At 52.2% G+C, this 17823-nt stretch overlaps 1 protein-coding gene across 6 annotated transcripts in view; it reads right to left on the reverse strand.

Annotated features, from left to right (window-relative positions):
* The window catches only part of CYFIP1 (cytoplasmic FMR1 interacting protein 1), an 86535-nt gene that overhangs the window by 32867 nt on the left and 35845 nt on the right, over positions 1-17823 (reverse strand). For 4 of the 6 annotated variants that reach the window (XM_017859953.1, XM_017859954.1, XM_017859952.1 and 1 more), the window contains 7 exons: positions 17192-17744; positions 15414-15570; positions 12608-12704; positions 10849-10925; positions 10634-10742; positions 8990-9109; positions 3781-3980 (listed from right to left, as the gene is read on the reverse strand). In XM_017859953.1, coding sequence (XP_017715442.1) covers positions 3781-3980; positions 8990-9109; positions 10634-10742; positions 10849-10925; positions 12608-12704; positions 15414-15570; positions 17192-17744 — 1313 coding nt within the window. The remainder of the gene's footprint in view (positions 1-3780; positions 3981-8989; positions 9110-10633; positions 10743-10848; positions 10926-12607; positions 12705-15413; positions 15571-17191; positions 17745-17823) is intronic. The other 2 variants (XM_017859955.1, XM_017859956.1) reach the window with 2 other exon arrangements.

Genomic DNA, 17823 nt, shown 5'->3' on the forward strand with positions numbered 1-17823 from the left:
TGGCCGGATCTCAGCTCACTGCAAGCTCCGCCTCCCGGGTTCACGCCATTCTCCTGCCTCAGCCTCCTGAGTAGCTGGGACTACAGGCGCCCGCCACCACGCCTGGCTAGTTTTTTGTATTTTTTAGTAGAGACAGGGTTTCACCGTATTAGCCAGAGATGGTCTCGATCTCCTGACCTCATGATCCACCCGCCTCAGCCTCCCAAAGTGCTGGGATTACAGGCTTGAGCCACCGCACCTGGCCCAGATTTCTATTCTTTAAGCCACCCCGCATGTGGCAGCCACAGGAAGCTTGGACAGTCCACATGCGGAGATGTGCTCACCCCGACCACTGAGAGTACCTGGAAACAAGGACCCCCGAGAACAGTGAGCCCGGGCACACCCAGACTCGGTCTCTCAATGCCATTCTACACTAGAAGGAATCCTTGGAGAAGTGACAGGTTGCAAGGACTGAGCAGGAAAAATACAAGATGAGCCTGGAACACCTTGTGGTGCAGAAGGTTGGCGGTACAGAAAGAGTGGCAGAGATGGCCCTAGGAGACTGCAACCAACCAGGCGGCTCCCACTGCCCAAACCGCACCCACCCCAGCCCCAAAACTCCACAGTAACGTATAACCCGGAGTTTGTACAAATAAGGAAATAATAAACAAATGCTACCACATACAGCAGAATTCCAGCTAGTATCTGCAGAGGGAATGAAGGAGTTGAAACTCAGCTGGACGCAGTGGCTCATACCTGTAATCCCAGCGCTTTGGGAAGCTGAGGCAGGCAGATCACCTCAGGTCAGGAGTTCGAGATCAGCCTGACCAACATAGTGACACCCCGTCTCTATTAAAAATATAAAAATTAGCTGGGCATGGTGGCATGTACCTGCAGTCCCAGCTACTCGGGAGGCTGAGGCAGGAGAATCGCTTGAACTCAGGAGGCGGAGGCTGCAATGAGCTGAGATCACACCACTGCACTCCAACCTGGGCAACAGAGTAAGACTCTGTCTCGAAAACAGAAAAAAAAAAAAACCTCCCTGCTGTTCAACCACCCGTGTGAAGATAAGTGATTCGGGCAGGAATCATCAACAGATGTTAAAATGACTGGGTCAAATTTTAATGAGGGAGTTTGTTTATACCATCTCAAGTCATCTCCCTACAAATTATTTATAACTTTGAAACAGAAAAACGGCAACACGGCAGTGGGGACACCTGGCAGCCACCACCTCACCCCAGGGACAGAAGTCACCACGAGCAGTGAGGGGACAGTTGCGGCCTTGGGCTCCAGGTGCACCCCGCTGAGGACACGCCCTCCATCTACGGTCTTCTGGAAAAGAGGCCTAACTCTGGACCCGGCAATACCCTTTTGCCAGCTTCTCTCCAGAGCTGCAGCACTGTCTCACGTTTATCCACTATACAGGTTAAATTCCAGTTGCAGACAACCTAGGTCACCTCCCAGAGCCACCATGCATAGCTCACGAACCGCAAGTTAGTCCAGGCAGCAAGCAAAGTCCTGGCTTGCATCATGCAGCTCTCAGAAAACCCTCAGGCATGAGACTAAAATTCCGGGTAGCATGGTTTTGTGTGTCTTCTCAGGATTTGACATAGAACTTGGATACACAAAATCCTGTTTTAAAATGCCTTTCCCAGATAACACAGCTTTCCTGATTCCACCAAAGACTGTGGGAAACGCAGACACAATGGCTTCTACCACCACTCACGGAAGGTGGAGGTTGCTGAGTAAACCAGAGCTCTTCTGCAGAAAATGCTCCTGCGACATGCTAGGGTTCCCTGTGATTTGCACCTCAAGTGTCCCCAGGCCCCAGGGACCCAGGAGGCTCAGGTCACTGCACGCTGACCTCTGCCCAACAGGTGTGGCCAGAGGCAGCAGCTCTGGGTCTCTTGGGGAAACAGGTGACACACACAAAGGTGGGTTCCAGATAAGATGGAACCAGCCTGCCTGTGTCCAGGGGCCTCCTGCCGCCCACAGTGCGGACGAGTGTGGCTGCCTGGGTGTAAGGCCCCAGCAGACGGCTCTGAGCAGCCGCACGCACGGCACCGGGTGCACCGTGCTGATCTGCACACAGGAGCATTCCTGTCACCTCCCGGGGTGTGGGGAAGGAGGTAGCTGGCCGTCCCTCCCTGCTGCTGTGATGTATGTGGTACTGCAGGGGTGCAGACTCGGGGGATGGAGGGGCCGAGGGCCACCCGCGCCTCACTTCAGAGGACAAATACATTTTTACCAAGGAAACCTCTGGGGCGTTCACTCATTTTTTCCTCATCTATGTATCCATGATTTCTCTTTTTTTTTTTTTTTTTTTTTTTGAGGCGGAGTCTGGCTCTGTCGCCCGGACTGGAGTGCAGTGGCGCGATCTCAGCTCACTGCAAGCTCCGCCTCCCGGGTTCCCGCCATTCTCCTGCCTCAGCCTCCCGAGTAGCTGGGACTACAGGCGCCCGCCACCTCGCCCGGCTAGTTTTCGTATTTTAGTAGAGACAGGGTTTCACCGTGTTAGCCAGGATGGTCTCGATCTCCTGACCTCGTGATCCGCCCGTCTCGGCCTCCCAAAGTGCTGGGATTACAGGCTTGAGCCACCGCGCCTGGCCGATTTCTCATTTTTCTAGAATTTTGATACATTACTTGTGTAAGAATATTTTTTCAATTAATTCCAAGCATAAACATCTTTAAAAAATGTTGAGGAAAAGCGACACCGTAAAGGCGAGTTAAACAGAGATGGTGGTCTTCACGGCTTGGTTTCCATGGAAACTCCCAGCCCAGCCTGGAGGCCCCTGAGCCGAGGAAACCGAGCCAGGTGCCGCCACCTGCAGCCGAGTGCGTGGCCACGACCCTGGAGAATGGCCTCAGTGACGCAATGCACCTGGGCCTGACCCACAGCCCCATAGGAAACGTTGCCCTGCACTCAGGGGTCCTGAATGGACGACAGCCATGGCAGGCAGGATTGGCCGCGGGGCAGCCACTCCTCTCCTCTGCCATCAGAGCTCGGCATCCTGTCTCCCCAGACACAAAACTCTGGGCCTACGAGTCAGTAAGAATTCAGCCACATGTGGGCGGATGCAGAGATCCAGGGGCAGGCACAAGCACTTATTTGTAAAAGTGTTCCCAACACACGCATGTGCACACACGTGCACCACCTGCACTCCTCTGCCTCTGGGTGGAGCTTGGTGGCCAGGCACCTTGCTTGGTGCCCTAGTCATCCCCCCGGGCTGCTGGTGCCTATGGGAAGGCATGGTGGGTGACACACACACGTCCCTGGCACGAGCTGACGCTGTGTAGGAGCTGAACTCAGTGCACAGAGAAGGAACCTCAGCCAGAATGGCCGCTGCCCGGTGTGTGGAGCCCAAGGCAGGGCTGTCTCGGGACTCAGGCTTACCCCGAGGCTGAACCTCAGGATACTGCCAGCATCCACCGTTTCACCACCAATCACATCACTTCACGTTGTCCATGGGCGGTGGGTGGGAGGGTGGCTCCTCCACACCCCAACATCCCAGCACGGAAGCATGAGAAGGAGTCACCCCACTTCTACCATCAGCAGACAGAAAGCCAGGAGATGCAGCCCATTCCAGCCCCACGTGCAAAGCCACGACCGTCCACGCGAGGGTGGGCCTGAGGCTGCCTGTGCACACGGAAGCCACCCGAGGGCCTGTGTGCTCTTCATGTTGAGAAGTGATGGGGAGCGGGAAGAGCGGGGAGACAGGGACCTGGTGCCATGGAGGAAGCCTGCGGGGACGGGGGTCCCTGAGCTCCTCCCGTGGGTGCCTGCATGGCGGGCACGCTCACCGGTTGGTAGAGCCGTTGTAGCAGTAGTTGGGCAGGAAGTCGTAGTTGAGCTCCCAGAAGACGTGCAGGGTGATCCTCCCGTAGGGCGCTGACACATTGTGGTTGGCCTCCCGGAACATGGCATCGAAGCTGTCCAGCGTCAGGTACCGGCTCAGCAGCTTGTGCGTCATGCGGTTGATTTCCAACAGGCCATCCAGCTCCTGTGGGACCAAAGACGGGTGGGTGAGAGCTGGTCCAGGCCGGAAAGAGGTGCTGAGTGGCCTCTGATCCCACCCAGGCCTCACGGTGCCAGCAGGTGTAGGCTCTGACAGGTGACACGAGCTTGCTTCTTGAAGGGCACCCCACCTTTTTGCAGTCACTCCCACTGGGCCACGCCTTTCTCCACTGCAGTCACCTCCACGCCACCTACCCCTGCCGTCCAGCACCCTGTGAGGCAGTGCACGTGTGGCCTGCTACTGCCACCCTTCCCCCCATGCGCCCGCTGAGCCCCAGCCCCGCCCTGCAGCATAAGCCCAGCCGGTGGCTGCATCTCCCTGGGCACTGGAGCTGAGCCAGCTTTCTCTGAGGTGCCTGGAGACACTGAAAAGCACGTGTGGGTGGCAGGGCAGGTGCGCTCGTTCTCACAGGCCTTGCAACCCCTCATGTGTGCTGCTCTAGAGCTGGTCCAGGCTGCACTGTCCAATGTGGCAGGTGGGGCCAGAGCACAGCTGCCACCACCTGAGGGGCACTACACAAGACACCAGATTTCAAAGACTGAGTAGGATGAAACAGACTAGCAAATATCCACCTCAATTATAATGCCATAGGAATGACGTGGTGAACTGATAATATGGGGATACAGTGGATGAAGCACATTATGGAAAATAACTTCACCTATTTTCTTTTCTAATGTGACCATGGGAAAATTTCAAATTACGGATCTGACTTGCATTCTATTTCTATTGGACAGTCATGGCCTCGGTCAAAGCTTTGGCTAAAATTTTACTCAAAATCATATTTGGCCGATGCCAACAGAAACACCATGGCCTGTACCAAATTACATTCGCAAAAAAAAGGCCGCTCCAGGTCTCTGAGTCCCAACCCGTTTGCCTCCAACGGCGAACACGCAGAGCCCTGCTCCGCAGTGCAGAGATGCTCACAGGGACACGCACGGTGCCCGCCAGCGCCCAGTGTCTGCCAGCCAAGGCCTGTTCTCCAGGAACGAACAATCCTCCGAGCCCTGGCACGTTCGTGACCATCTGTCTGCAGCCTTTATTCTCAGAAGGTCGATTTGACCGGCGACCAAACCCTCGATTCACACTTCCTTTCCTTGGCTCCGGCGAAGGTCCGAGGACAATCGGATTTTCCTTCCCTGCCTGCCCTGCTCAGACAGCCCAAGGACTTCTTCCTCATCTGGAAAGTCCAAAACTTTCCCTGCAATACCATTTTTAACATATTGGTATTTTTTTTCTAATCTTCAACCAGTCTACGATGCCATATTTCTAAGTGTTGACCAGTTGGGATCGGTTTTACCGAGTACATGCTGTATGCTTTTAATAGACACTTTCAACGCGTCTTCTATTTTACCAACATTTTCTTGAAGTGAACGCCAGTCAGCCCTGTTCCGCTGCTTTGGTTTTCTTCTTGAGGAACCTGTATGACAGGTACGTTGACTCTTTATCCTCCATCATGATGATCATTTGACAGCATCATTTCCTCTCAAATTTGCTTTAATTTCTTTTTGCTTTTAAAAATGTACCTCTTTCTTTTTTTTGGAGACGGAGTCTCGCTCTGTCACCCAGGCTGGAGGGCAGGGACATGATCTCAGCTCACTGCAAGCTCCATCTCCTGGGTTCACGCCATTCTCCTGCCTCAGCCTCCCGGGTAGCTAGGACTACAGGCGCCGCCACCACGTCCTGCTAAAGTTTTGTTTTTGTTTTTAGTAGAGGCGGGGTTTCACCGTGTTAGCCAGGATGGTCTCGATCTGACCTTGTGATCGGCCCGCCTCAGCCTCCCAAAGTGCTGGGATTACAGGCGTGAGCCACCGCGCCTGGCCTTCATTCTTATTTCTAAGTCATCATCCATTGTGTTATTTCTGGTGTAGGTCTGCAGTTTTGAAATCTCTTTTTCTTTTCAATTTTTTTCATGAGTTTTCATCACTTCTCTTTTCAAAACTTTCTTTTTTCCTGTAAGCTTATTTCTGGATTTTTTTTTTTTTTTTTTTTTTGAGACAGAGTCTTGTTGTCACCCAGGCTGGAGTGCAATGGCACAATCTTGGCTCACTGCAACCTCTGCCTCCTGAGTTCAAGCAATTCTCCTTCCTCAGCCTCCCAAGTAGCTGGGATTACAGGTGCCCACCACCACGCCTGGCTAATTTTGTATTTTAGTAGAGACAGGGTTTTACCATGTTGGCCAGCCTGGTCTTGAACTCCTGACCTCAGGCAATCCACCCACCTCAGCCTCCAAAAGTACTGGGATTACAGGTGTGAGCTACCGTGCCTAGCCCATTTCTGGCTTTCTAAAAATTTTGATTTATATTATTCTTTCACAGCAGCTACTACTTGCTTAATCTCTTTTAGCTGACGGTGAAAAACGAGGTTCCAGTCTGCACGGTCCATGGGGGTGTCTGGCGTGCCTCCGCTGCCTGCAGGGACAATGCTGTGCACTTCCATTTTCTTTTTTGCTGTAAAACGTCTAAAGGGGATTGGACCATGATCCTTACCTGCGGCTCGACTGGAAGTGAAATAAGCTCCCTCACGCTTCTGAACAGGAAGAGGGGTTGGTCAGGGCCAACAGTAACAGCGCTGGCTCAAACCTTCTGAGACCTGCCTCTCAGGCTCCCCTCCGCCACGACCCTAGCCCTTACAGCTTACATGCTATTCCCAGCAGCTTCTCCCATGGGCAGCTTTGTCTTCGGAGGGAATTTTGATTTATTCAATTCCAGAGTCAGCAGCGTCAATCCCAATCTCACCTAAGGCATCTTTGAAGAGTTCTAAGTTATCCTCTGTAGGCCATCAGCCGGGGCTCCTCGACTCCAATGGTGCCAGGTGGTGGGCAGCACAACCCACGTGAACTCAAATGGCTTGACCCACAGGAGTGCCAGTGTGGACTAGCAGACGGTGGTATCCCCAGGGCTGGCACAAACGACCAGCCTTTGGAAGCCTCATTTGGTCTGGATAAAGGGAAAAGCCCTAGGCCTACCCAGTACAACCCTAACTTCAATCACCATACAAGAAATCACGGCTCCTCAACCAGTTCTCAGACCCAGAGCTCCTTGGGTGAAGGGGAGAAAGGACCTCACGCGTTTTGTTAGAAAACGCATAGTGTAAACCCTCCCCTGGTTCCCCCAATGGAAACGGATGTGTGGCCATGGACCAATGACTGTGCACTGGAGAAGGGAAGACAACCAGCCCGCTCAGGCTTACTGCACACTAGCTCTGATCACATCCTCAAGATCCAAAGGCACCGAGGCCGAGGGTCAGAGTTGGGGGTGGTCAGGTGATCCACAGAGCTGTGGCTCGGGGTCCCGCTCAGAGGTCCCCCTGTGGCTCCGGCCCTGGCTCCAGCATGTGCAGTTGGGTGGCGCACCTCAGTGGCAGGCCGGTGTCTTCTGTCCACGTTAAGGTCTTTCTGCCATCTTCTCTTCAGACAACCCTTCCGTGATGCCACGCTCTCTCTCATCACCTTCCGTGATGCGCATGCTTCTCTCTCACCTTCCCGTGATGCACACTCTCTTCATCTTCGTGATGCCATGCTCTCTCCTCAGCCTCCTCTAACTTACTCCAGTGACACGTAGTGTCTTCCACTGTTTTCAACTTTTCTTTTTTTTTTTTTTTTTTTTTGAGGACGGTTTAGTCCGCTCTTGTGTCGCCTTAGGCTGTGTAGTGCAGTGGTGCCGGATCTCAGCTCCACAGCAAGCTCCGCTCCTGGGTTCACGCCATTCTCCTGCCTCAGCCTCCCGACGAGTACTGGTACAGCGCGCCGCCAGGTCGCGCGGCTAGTTTTTTTGTGTGTTTTTAGTAGAGACGGGTTTCACCGTGTAGCCAGGATGGTCTTGATTCTCCTGACCTCGTGATGCCGCCCGTCTCGGCCTCCCAAAGTGCTGGGATTAGCAGGCTTGAGCGCCCAGCCTGTTTTCCACTTTCTTACGCTCTTTTCTGTTTCATCCATTTTCACTTTTCTCTGTTCCCCAGTTCAGATGTTTTTAATGCTTGTTTTCCTGTTCCTTAGTCTTGCCCCTTCCTGTGTTCAAATTCTGACAGAGACACAGGGAAAAACGGCAGAGACAGAGGCGGGTCTAACCTGCAGCTCCCACTCCGACGAACAGAGCAGCGAGTGAAGACTCACACTGCAAACTTTGGCTTCAAGGAATTCCACAGGGACATAACAGGAAAGCCAGGAGAATCCACGGACCCTCTGAAGGAAGCGGCTTGCTCTGCAGGCTCCGGGAGGCAGCCGAAAAATGGCTGAGGGCCCAGAGAGGGTGAGGGGGGAACGCTGGCCCCGAACACACATCCTCACTGGGAAACCTGAAGGTCCAGGTAACAGGAGAAGGATTAGACCTCACCTGGAGCTGAGATGAACTGAGACAGCCGAGCGAAATGTAGGGGTAGAGGAATTAGCAGGAAGGGTCTTGTGGGCTCTCTCGGTCCCTAAACAAGACATTTCTTTTTTTTCTTGAGATGGAGTCTTGCTGTGTCTCCCAGGCTGGAGTGCAGTGGCGTGATCTCGGCTCACTGCAACCTCTGCCTCCTGGATTCAAGCAATTCTCCTGCCTCAGCTGCCCGAGTAGCTGGGAATACAGGTGCCCACCATCACGCCCAGCTAATTTTTATAGTTTTAGTAGAGATGGGGTTTCATTATGCTGGCCAAGGTGGTCTCGAACTCCTCAGCCCAAATGATCCACCTGCCTCAGCCTCCCAAAGTGCTGGGATTACAGGCATGAGCCACCACACTGGTCAAAGTCAAACATTTTTATCTCCTAGCTCGTTAATACTAAAATGTAAACATGTTATTAAGCGGTGTGCTACCTTTTGCCATAGTTAACGATTCTTTTCAAGACTGGGATTATGTGATCGTTAAAATCGATTTAGCATTGTGAACATGAGTGTAGATGCTGCAAAAGAGGCTTGGCATAGGCCATGCTCAGTGAGTGCATCTCTATTATCTATACAAGAACTGGACCTACCCTTAGTCCAATTTATCAATAGGGCAAAGTAAAATTACTTACAACTATGGAGGTCAAATCCTCACTTTCAAATCGTCCAATCGCCAGTTCCAGGGACTTACACACGGCTGCTGAGACACGCTGCGTGATCAGACGATTGAGGTCTATTGACCTGCCGAGGAGCTGGCGTACACAGAGAAGGACGGCAGGGAAAGAGTGGACATGAGCAGCTCAAAAACAACAAAAGCCTCCCCAGAGACCCTGGAGAAGCTGGTCTGTCAATAACAACACCCTTTACAACCATGTTCAGGACCCATCTCCCTGCAGACACGGCAGCCTGTGTGTGTCTTTCTACAGGTGTTATGATAAATAAGAGAAAATTATTCCCTATTTCAACATACTAGGAACATACTCATACTTAAGTGTTGTTCTGACAACATAAAAATATGACAAAGCCCTGGTGAAAATGTCCAAAACGTGCATGGTGATTATCGGTGTAGAGAGTAGAATTAAGTGCCATTTTGTTTTACAGTTTTCCACATTTTACTAGTTTTGTGTGTGCGATATAACATCACTTTTAACTATTTTTCTTTTTTTAATGTTTTGGGTATGCAGTAAGGGTACATATTTATGGGGTACATGACATGTTTTGATACAGGCATGCAATGTGTATTATTTTTTTAAAAGCTGTAAAAAATAAGCACCGTATATCTTTAAATTCTTTCTGCTGGCCAGGAGAAAGTTTTCTCTGATGTTCTGAGCTGATGAGTGCTTCTCACCATTCTTTTATTTATTTACTTTTATTTTTATTTTTTTGAGACAGAGTCTCGCTCTGTCGCCCAGGCTGGAGGGCAGTGGTGTGATCTCGGCTCACTGCAAGCTCCACCTCCCGGGTTCACACCATTCTCCTGCCTCAGCCTCCTGAGTCGCTGGGACTACAGGCGCCCGCCACCTCGCCCGGCTAATTTTTTGTATTTTTAGTAAAGACGGGGTTTCACTGTTAGCCAAGATGGTCTCGATCTCCTGACTTCGTGATCTGCCCGCCTTGGCCTCCCAAAGTGCTGGGATTATAGGGGTGAGCCACCACGCCCGGCCTTCATTCTTTTTAAGCTCTGGCTTTTGGGCTCCTGGAGAAGGGCTGACCGCTCCAGGCTATGCAGCCCCCAGGAGCCGCAGGGCAGGTCCAGAACGCTGCAGGTGCTCCCTGAGTGTGAGGTGACCCAGCAGAAAGGGCGTGTCTTTCAATGCCTAATAATTTATAAGGATGTTCACAGTCACAAGGCATGCTGATATCTAGTAAAATCTAGTTAGCTATAAGACATTTCAATTTTTCTTTCTTTCTTTTTTTTTTTTTTGAGACGGCTCTGTCTCAAAAAACTCTGTCGCCCAGGCTGAAGTGCAGTGGTGCAATCTCAGCTCACTGCAACCTCCACCTCCCGGGTTCAGGTGATTCTCCTGCCTCAGCATCCCAGAGCAGCTGGGACTACAGGCTTGCACCACCACGCCCAGCTAATTTTTTGTATTTTTAGTAGAGCCAGGGTTTCGCCACGTTGGACAGGCTGGTCTCGAACTCTTGACCTCAGGTGATCTGCCCGCCTTGGCCTCCCAAAGTGTTGGGATTACAGGCATGAGCCACCGCACCCAGCTGAAAACTCAGTCTTTCCAACGCACACTCTACGTCTTCACCACGGCCCGGCCCCAGCTCACCTGCACATGCCTTTGCTTCAGCAGCGTTTCGTAGCGGTTAGACGGCGGGAGGTGGATCGTGGCTCCCTGATTCTTGCATTCTGATCGTAACCGTTTATCAAGAAGCAAACTAGTACAGAAAGAAGACAAAGTTTTTCATACACTACAAATTGTAATGGGAATGTCAGATCAAATTATGAAACGTTTTGTATCAAAATCACACACCAGATACTCACCTTCCCGCCATAACCTTATAATATCCAAATATCTGGTCTGCTAGCTTGTAAACAAATTGGTCAAAACATAGATTCACCTGAAGAAAAAGAAAGCACATGTTATAGTGTGATTCCCTAAAGCAAGATCAAATAACAAGGTGAAAAACAAAATGTTTCGTTAAGGCAACTAACTGAGGCTTTTTTGTTTTTTTGAGATAAAAGTCCTGCTCTGTCACCCAGGCTGGGGTGCAGCAGTGCGATCTCGGCTCACTGCAAGCTCTGCCTCCCAGCTTCAAGTGATTTTCCTGCCTCAGCCTCCTGAGTAGCTGGGATTACAGGTGCCCGGCAACATGCTGGGCTAATTTTTGTATTTTTAGTAGAGACAAGGTTTTACCATGCTGGTCAGGCTGGTCTTGAATTCGTGACCTCAGGTGATCCACCTGCCTCGGCTTCCCAAAGTGCCATGATTGCAAGTGTGAGCCACTGCACCCGGCCTGAGGCTCTTATTAGGAAAAAGAAACTAGGCCAGGCGTGGTGGCTCACACCTGTAATCCCAGCACTTTGCAAGGCCGAGGTGGGCAAATCACTTAAGGTCAGGAGTTCACCAGCCCAGCCAACATGGCAAAACCCCATCTCTACTAAAAATACAAAAAATTAGCCTGGTGTGGTGGCGCACACCTGTGGTCCCAGCTACTAGGGAGGCTAAGCACGAGAATCACTTGAACTCGAGAAGCGGAGGTTACAGTGACCCAGATGGCACCACCGCACTCCAGCCTGGGCTACAGAGCGAGACTCCACCTCAAAAAAAGAAAAAGAAACTAATCTTCCTGTCCAACAACAGCACACTAAATAAGCTGTGGTGTGGCCAGGAGTGACCAGCACACAGCCACAGAAAACCAGGCTAGAGCCAATCTTACTGAGGGAGAAAAATATTCCTATTCTCTGAAATGCAAGAGAGAATCAACAAGTCTCTCTTCACCGTGTGCAGTGACCACAAGGCGCTACTGAGCACTGCACGTGGGTCCCTGCCTGGGACAGCTCCACCTACTGTGCACTCCAGGAGACACCACTGAGGGCCGCCCCTGGGCCTTCCCTGGGGCAAAGCGGCTGTTCTGGGTGTGAGATTAGTCAGGAGACACCCCCAAAAGACCCTTACGTGCAGACGGGACTAGTACTACCTCCTGGAACTGTGAGAACACCTGTGCTTGGTGGCAAGCGGGACCCAGGACCTAGGGTGCACGGCAGACAGGGTCAGGAAGGGCATCTGCCCTCCACCCATCCTGCAGGGCTGGGGACCTGTGGCATCTCCCTGAAGCACCATTTTCAGGTGGTCTTTGTGAGAGGGCAGAGGCGGCGACGTGGAGAATAAGGTTCATCTCCTTATATGTGCATACGCTAACCTGAGAATTCCACCTGTGGGAATTTGTCCTATAGAAGTCATGCGATGCAAATAAAAACGTGCCAGGGAGTGCAGCAGAGTGCTATTTATAAAATCTAACACCAAAAAAGTAGAGAAATCAAACAGGAGTTGCTTCAGTGCAAAGATCATAACCGAAAACAGATGAGGACGCAGACACCGCAGTGACATGCGGTCAAGTGAAAAAGCACATCCCGCACTGAGCGCGGGAGCAGATCCACAGAGGAAGGGCTCGCTCCCACATGCTTGCTTCTCGGTTTACGTTGTCTTATGTTTTAAGGAAAGTTTAATATTTGGAAGAAAAAATGAGAAAGGAGATTTAATTGAGAGAAATGAACAGACACGGAGCTGCATGGGCCTCACCTCGGCCTCGATTTCGTCGTAGAGGAACTGCTTGTTGAACCTGGTGAGCGCGTAGTGGGCGCTGTCATTGTACAGGTCCAGGGAGTAGAGCACATACCTGCAGAGGACACAGCAGTCACTAGCAGCCTCCGCCCCGCACTCGCAGCTCCGATGGCCTCCCCCCACCTCAGAAACTCAACTCCACTTTTCACCTCTCGCGTAAGGAAAAACAATTTTCACTCCAAACATCACAGTACTCCTGTGAAAGCCCCTGGTGGCTGTGCCTGAGGTGGCTGCCACACCCACCAGGCTGTGAGGACACCTGGGGACAGCACACACTCACTCAAGGCCACACACGGTCAAGGGCCTCCACCTGCCTGCATCTTCTCACTTAGCAGACTTTAAAATATTTCACTACAAGTACATAGCGTTTCTTTTTTAACAACAAGAAAATTGAGCTTTTTTTTTATTTCAAGAATGAACTCCAAGGGCCAGGCTTGGTGGCTCACGGCTGTAATCCCAGCATTTTGTGGAGCTGAGGTGTGCGGATCACGAGGTCAGGAGATCGAGACCAGGTGGGCAATATGGCAAGACACTGTCTCTAACAAAACTACAAAAAACTATCTGGGTGTGATGGTGCATGCCTGTAGTCCCAGCTACTTGGGAGGCTGAGCGTAGAAGGATCACTTGAGCCTGAGAGGTCGAGGCTGCAATGAACTGAGATCATGCCACTGCACTCTAGCCTGCGTGACAGGAGTGAGACCCTATCCAAAAAAAAAGATAGAGAATGAACTCCAGCACTTTAGGTGGACCAGGCAGGAAGGTAACATGAGGCCAGGAGTTTGAGACCAGGTTGGACAACACTGCAAGACCCCATCTCCACGAAACACAAAACAATTAGCCAGGTGTGATGGCGCACGCCTGTACTCCCAGCTACTCAGGAGGCTGAGGCAGGAGGATCGCCTGAGCCTGGAAGGTTGAAGCTGCAGTGAGCTGTCTTCGCACCACTGCACTCCAGCCTTGGCAATAAAGCAAGACCTTGTCTCTGTTGGGAGCGGGGAGGGGGACAAATGAACTGACTGGAAAAGAACAAAGGTGGTCGGGCGCGGTGGCTCATGCCTGTAATCCCAGCACTTTGGGAGGTCGAGGTGGGCAGATCACGTGAGGTCGGGAGTTTGAGACCAGCCTGGCCAACGTGATGAAACTCATCTCTACTAAAAATACAAAAATTAGCCAGGCGTGGTGGCTCGTGCCTGTAGTCCTAGTTACTTGGGATGCTGAGGCTGAAGAATTGCTTGAACCTGGGAGGCGGAGGTTGTAGTGAACTGAGATTGTGCCACTGCACTCTAGCCTGGGCAACAGAGCAAGGCTTTGCCTCAAAAAAAAGAAAAAAGAAAAAATTACACCGACGGAAATACATAGATAGCATTAAACATTTAAAAACAAAACCAAAGGTGAAGATCCTGGATCCCACAGCTGACCAGGAGCATCTCCAGCATGGGCGCATGGTTGAAGGCCTATCTCCTACTGCCTCATATCTGGACAAAGGCCATGGCCAGGGGCAAGGAGGCGCATGCCTGAAGGAGGCCTCCGAGCTGGTTCCAGCTCCTCACGCCACCCCAATGCTGTGGAACGAGCCATCAGAGACTCCGCCCACACAGACGGCATGGCCATGCCACAGCCACAGAGAGTGGAAGGTGACTGTCCTCATCATCTCCTGGGCACCACGAGGGATGTGTGAGGACTGACGCACAAGGAACTCAGGGGCTTCCCACTCATGGTGCTCAGAAGACGGACCCGCTGGGCAGCTCCCCAGTCGCCCACCATGAGACACACCCTTTTCCAAACACTTTCCCTTCCATGGACTTCATATTTTGAAAGACTGACCCTTCCATCTAGGTCCAGAGTCCTGACCCCCAAAACAAAGCTGTTCCATCAATACCTCCTTTCCCCACTTCATCTGGGTCAGAGGCTGTCACACACGAGGCTGGCCACAGGACCCCCACATGGCAGCTCCCGGGCATGGCCACCTCACAGGGCCTGCACTACAAAAGCCTGGGGAAGGTCCAGGTTCATCCATCTCCCTGGTCTAGGCCGAGTCCCCGGGTCCCAGCCAGCACCCATGCAAAGGAAGAACGTGACTGGTTCTAGTGCCTGAGCTCTCAGTTCCAGTCTGACGCCAAGAAACTGGTTAGTTACTTGTATTAATCTCTAAAGCTTTACCCCAGGAAACATGACTTTTTTTTTTTTTGGAGACAAGGTCTTGCTACGTGGCCAGGCTAGAATGCAGTGGTGCAATCCATAGCTCACTGCAGCCACAAACTTCTGTGGTAAAGGAATCCTTCCACAACAGCCAGCACACCAGGATAAGTTTTCTCAATTTTTTTTTTTTTGGGGGAGGGAGTCTTGCTCTGTCACCAGGCTGGAGTGCAGTGGCGCGATCTCGGCTCACTGCAAGCTCTGCCTCCCGGGTTCACGCCATTCTGCTGTCTCAGCCTCCCGAGCAGCTGGGACTACAGGCGCCCGCCGCCATGCCCAGCTAGTTTTTTCGTATTTTTAGTACAAAACACGGGGTTTCACCGTGTGAGCCAGGATGGTCTCGATCTCCTGCCCTCGTAATCTGCCTGCCTCGGCCTCTCAAAGTGCTGGGATTACAGGTGTGAGCCACCGTGCCCGGTCTTCCCATTTTTGTAGAGATTGGGGTCTTGCTATTTTGTGCAGGCCCAGAAACATGATTTCAAATGAAACAGTCCCGTCCTCCTCCACCTCTTTTGAGACCCCTGGTCACCACACACAAAGGCTGGAGACCGGCCCGCAGGACACGCACTCCATCATGGACGCCTCCTTGGTCTCCAGGATGTGGTCCGTCAGGATCCAGGGCATCGACATCTCAATGGGGAACTGGATCCTCCTGCCCATGGTCAGCTCCAGGAAGAACTCTCGGAACCACAGCTGCGAAAGGTCACAGCACTGCTGCAGCGTTTCTGGGAGGGTTCAAACACCACCACGTTATATCCCACAAGCAAAAAAAAAAAACCTTTAGCAGAGATGACACAAGGGGCTATGTGTTGGGTGCCTGCTCCTTCTCACTCAGCCCCAAGCCATGCAGCATGGACATGAGTGGGGAGGGGTCACCGGGGCCTTGCACTAGGGACAGGACCAGCTGGGCATGGCTGCAGATAAAGCCACCTCATCAACCCTGTTAGGCCTTCAGTGGGATCCAGGAGAAAGTGTTTTTTTTTAAGACAGAGTCTCTCTCACTCTGTCACCCAGGCTGGAGGGCAATGGCATGATCATAGCTCACTGCAGCCTTCAACTCCTGGGCTCAAGCCATCCTCCTGCCTCAGCCTCCAGAGTAGCTGAGAACACAGGCACGTGCCACCAAGCCTAGCTGATTTTTGTATTTTTTGTAGGGATGGGGGTCTCGTCATGTTGCCCAGGGTGGTCTCAAACTCCCGGCTTCAAGTGATTCTCCTCCCTTGGCTTTCCAAAGGGTTAGGATTAACAGGTGTGAACCACTGTGTTTTACCTAAAAATGCTCTTTTCAAAATGAGACATAAAAACAGGACTTCTGGCTGGGCACAGTGGCTCATGCCAGTAAACCTAGCACTTTGGGAGGCCGAGGCGGGTGAATCACAAGGTCAGGAGATCGAGACCAGCCTGGCCAACATGGTGAAACCCCGTCTCTACCAAAAATACAAAATTAGCCGGGCGCAGTGGCGGGCGCCTGTAATCCCAGATACTCGGGAGGCTGAGGGAGGAGAATCTCTTGAACCTGGGAGGCAGAGGTTGCAATGAGCTGAGACCGCCCCACTGTACTCTAGCCTGGGCGACAGAGCAAGACTTCATCTCAAAAAACAAAAAAACAAAAAACAGAACAAAAAAACAAACAGGACTTCTTTACTTTTGCTTAGGATAAAAACCAATGTCCAGGCTGCAGCATTAGAGGCACCCTCAGGGAGGTCTGGCTAATACAAAAATGAGACAGATTAGAAGAGCCCATGCTCGAACTCCATCCTTTCATGGAGTTAACAGCAAAAATGGTACGATTTCCTCCAATACCTGCAGCACCCCAGCCAAGACAGCAGGGTTCCTGTTCTGAGCAAGAGGTGGACACGGACGACTCGATGAGGACACGGGGCAGACACACGGAGGGCAGAGAGCGCACCCACCGGTGGCCAGTCAAGGTGGCCGGTCAAGGTGGCCGGGCGTCACCCAGGATAGGCTTGCCTGGCACAGGGCACCTGCTACCTTCTCCCACGTCATGGACTGCGGGGGCCATTTCTGGTATTTATCAATGCCTGTGTCTCAATTCAGGCACCACATTACATTCGTCTGTGTTTCTGACTCCACACGGGTTGAAAAGATTTTCTGTTCATGTCGCAGGGCCAGCCCAGGCTCCTCAGCTCATACCCTTGTAGGGGCCACGCCCTGTGGAGCGAGCTCAGGCCAGGGACGTGCAGCTGCCGCCAAAGAGGGCAGGACGAGTCACCGTCTGGGTGCACCAAGGGACGGGGCGGGGGTGGTCAGGCAGGCGGAAGCACTAGACGGTGTTAGTGGTGTTAGGACATGCCGGGCCGGATGCTGGTCAGCAGTATCTCTTACCACTGAAATTTATCAAGTGAGTGTAGAAGAATGACTCTCGATGAAATTTTTCTATGTCCAATATGGTGGGCCCCTCAAGGCTACTTCTCAAGGTTTTCTTGGAACCACTTTTGTCTGCAATGAGGGACTCTAGCATGGTTCTCACCATGTAAAGCTGGATTATCCAAGGAAACATTTGTGGGGGAGAAAATATACACGGTACATTAGTTACGCCAAACTCAGAAAGCCCACAAGAGAAGGACTGCTCTGCTATGCCCTGGCCGGGAGGGCCCCGCACCAGCTCCCCGAGGGGTCCGGGCGCCTGTCTACGCGGCCACGTTGCTGCTGCTTCGGGGAAAGAACAGCTCGCAGCATAGCCGCTCGCCTCCGTGCCACAAACGTCAAGAGAAACAAATGATGTCTTACCACCAAAGGTTAAAAGGGGTAGGTAGGTGCACGACTGCCTCAGAAACGTGTTAACCGCATGCAAGAGCCTCTCCATGCCCAGAGACTTGAGCTGCCTGAGCAGCTCGGCAGAGCCCAAGGACTCGGCCATGGTGCGCACCAGGTAGAGCTAGACACGGACAGACAGGAGGGAGAGGCAGGAGAGAGACGTTAGTCACGCGACACACACACCCCAGGCAGGGACACGG

This window comes from Rhinopithecus bieti, unplaced genomic scaffold (assembly GCF_001698545.2).
Source record: "Rhinopithecus bieti isolate Rb0 unplaced genomic scaffold, ASM169854v2 scaffold_53514, whole genome shotgun sequence".
NCBI lineage: Eukaryota > Metazoa > Chordata > Mammalia > Primates > Cercopithecidae > Rhinopithecus > Rhinopithecus bieti.